Source organism: Mandrillus leucophaeus, unplaced genomic scaffold (genome assembly GCF_000951045.1).
Source record: "Mandrillus leucophaeus isolate KB7577 unplaced genomic scaffold, Mleu.le_1.0 Scaffold899, whole genome shotgun sequence".
Lineage (NCBI taxonomy): Eukaryota > Metazoa > Chordata > Mammalia > Primates > Cercopithecidae > Mandrillus > Mandrillus leucophaeus.
In genome coordinates, this window is record NW_012109796.1 from 547,983 (window position 1) to 551,082 (window position 3,100).

Genomic DNA, 3,100 nt, shown 5'->3' on the forward strand with positions numbered 1-3,100 from the left:
TTTTTTCTTTTGAGACAGAGTCTCGCTCTGTTGCCCAGGCTAGAGTGCAGTGGTGCAATCTCGGCTCACTGCAACCTCCACCTCTGGGGTTCAAACGATTCTCCTGCCTCAGCCTTCCGAGTAGCTGAGATTACAGGCACCTGCCACGACGCCCGGCTAATTTTTTGTATTTTTAGTAGAGACAGGGTTTCTCCTTGTTAGCCAGGATGGTCTCGATATCCTGACCTCATGATCCACCCTCCTCAGACTCCCAACCTGCCAGGATTACAGGTGTGAGCCACCTCACCCTGCCCTGATGGTATTCTTATTGCCAGTCTCTACTTTTGGGGATTTGGAATGTGTTCATGTCTCCCAAGTTCAGTGTAAAAAATTGAATGATCAACTTTTACCTTTCTTCCTTGGCAATAGTTATGGTTTTGGTTTCTCCTCCTGTTCCTTATTTATATTTGGTGTACGCTACACAAAGCACATCCTTATACGCACTGTGGTCTCCCACGTTTTTTAAGTGTGGCCATATGTGTGCTTTGTAACTGGAACCCTCCGACTGGAGGTGCTGCTTGTGAAGTTAGAAGGTCATGCTGTCATGGAGGATCAGAGCCAAAACAAATCTCTCTTGAATTTAAAGCGGATAATTTCTTAGGTGTTCTGTGGAGTCCACGAAGAAAAACAGGCTAGTGCGCCCCCATTGAGGGATTATTTCACCTTAAAGTGAGAAAGTGAGAAAAGCTGATTTGGGAAAGATTTGTCGTTCATCTTCTGGAGAACTGTTACCCTGTATTCTCCACCGTAGTGTTCTCTTCCTCTTAATTCAAATCATGTTAAAATTACTTTGTCTTGTAAGGATTCTTTCCACAAATTACATAGACCGGAAGCTGGAGCCTCGGGGTACTCAGCATTTAGTTTTCGGAGATCTCCAAGGAAACTGGTGATTGTGTATATCTGCTCTTCAAGACAGCTTTGTTCAGGACACAGGAAATCCCAGCCTTAACACGGGGCTTAGGATAGTTCATGTTGTTACAAGGGCTGTTCTGCGTTCCTTTTACAATTGTGACTTCATGTCATGTGAGCCCCTCTGATCACCTTTCTTCTGACTTCAGGTAGGAACATTGCCCGGCCCTGGAAGCTTATATACTATCGAGCAAAGAAGATGTTCGATGTCAACAATTACAAAGGCAGGTAAGAAAAAAGTCTTAGCAGCTTGAGACAGGACATTTCTCTAGTCTTTGCTGATACCGTAAATCAAGACATTCACAGCAGTGGATTAACAGTAAAAATAATGAAGATTTGTGTGTGTGAAGCCAGATGGTGTGTCAAATGTGTGCGTCTTCAAGGCCCTTTTCCATTCTCAGCTCTTTAGTGAAGCCTTAGTGACCTGTTTCCTGCATCTGCAGCTTTCTCTACACTTTTTCTTTAGCACTTCCCATACGCTGCCTCATGTGCTGTTACTCCTGTTTGCTCTGCTCTCTGCTTACTTCGTCATCTCCTTGTGAACCCAAACATCCCATCTTGACAGATGTTCCCTCCAGCACTTAGCAGACTGCTGTGGGTTTTTAGTAACTATTTGAAGGTGGAGGTAAGCGCTGGGATTATTAGGTCTGTTAAATGCAGTTTAGTGGTACCAACCCAGGGTGCTTAACCCGGTTGTCATTCTCTCCTTCCTTTTCCCCAAATACAATATCCGATTATAATGTGCTTCCAACATTCCACATTTAAAAACAAACCAAACATAGACCGAGTGTTTGGGTTAGCACGTTAGCACTCTGCTCAAGGACAGAAGGAGAAGCAGGAAGGTGTTAGCTTGAATTCCAAGGGCCCCCCAAAACTACCTTCTACTCAACTACTGGACCTCTCTCTGAGAGGCAGGTTTCTTAAATCTTCTGGTGGTAGTTGAGTTCTCCTTAGCTCTGTGATTGTAAACGAAAACATAGGTCATTACCTAAACTTCCAACATTGATGTCACCTCGGTTTCCTTTTTACATTTTTTACCAAAAGAAGTCAGCCTTAGGTGAGGAAAGTTCATACACAGACTGAGACCTGCCCTGCCTATTTTCCCCAGCCCCAAGGTTAGACCATTGTGAACAGAACTTGAAGACAAACCACTAAAGGTAACATTTTAAATGGGACTTCCGAGAATGCTTTTGGCAGGTCAATGGTGGCAGCTGAGATAATATATTTCCACCTGTGACACACATAGAGCAATGCACTTTTTAGAGTAATTTTTAGAGTCATTCTAATAATTTATCAGTTCATCTATTTGTACTGTATTATTTGTGTTGTGGTGATTATTTACCCTTAGAATATTTTTATAACATGCAATTTCTGACTGAAAAAAAGTAGAAAGTAAAAAAAATCAAAGAATTAGTATTATTTTAATTTTGAATTTTTGTTGTTGTTTTGTTTTGTTGAGACAGAGTCTCGCTCTGTCACCCAGCCTGGAGTGAAATGGCGCGATCTCGGCTCACTGCAACCTCCTCCTCTCGGGTTCAAGCAATTCTCCTGTCTCAGCCTCCCGAGTAACTGGGACTACAGGCGCCCACCACCACACCCAGCTAATTTTTGTATTTTTGGTAGAGACGGGTTTCACCATATTGGTCAGATGGTCTCGAACTCCTGACCTCAGGTGATCCACCCACCTCAGCCTCCCACAGTGCTGGGATTACACATGTGAGCCACCGTGCCCGGCAATTGTTTGTGTTTTTTTTTTGTTTTTTTTGTTTTTGAGACGGAGTCTCACTCTGTCGCCCAGGCTAGAGTGCAGTGGCGCCATCTGGGCTCACTGCAACCTCTACCTCCCAGGTTCACGCCATTCTCCTGCCTCAGCCTCCCGAGTAGCTGGGACTACAGGCACCCGCCACCATGCCTGGCTAATTTTTTTGTATATTTTTAGTAGAGACGGGGTTTCACTGTGTTAGCCAGGATGGTCTCTATCTCCTGACCTCGTGATCCACCCGCCTCGGCCTCCCAAAGTGCTGGGATTACAGGCAGGCATGAGCCACCACACCTGACCTGGCCTTTTTTTTGTTTGTTTGAGACAGAGTCTCGCTCTGTCGCCCAGGCTGGAGTGCAGTGGCCGGATCTCAACTCACTGCAAGCTTCGCCT

The 3,100-nt window shown here is 44.8% G+C and overlaps 1 protein-coding gene across 1 annotated transcript in view; it reads left to right on the top strand.

The window, feature by feature from the left end:
• TTF1 (transcription termination factor, RNA polymerase I) overlaps nucleotides 1-3,100 on the top strand; it is a gene marked incomplete at its 3' end in the record, with an annotated part of 32,817 nt that overhangs the window by 10,015 nt on the left and 19,702 nt on the right. The window contains exon 4 of the mRNA XM_011969551.1: nucleotides 1,068-1,176. Within this exon, the coding sequence (XP_011824941.1) occupies nucleotides 1,068-1,176 (109 nt within the window). The remainder of the gene's footprint in view (nucleotides 1-1,067; nucleotides 1,177-3,100) is intronic.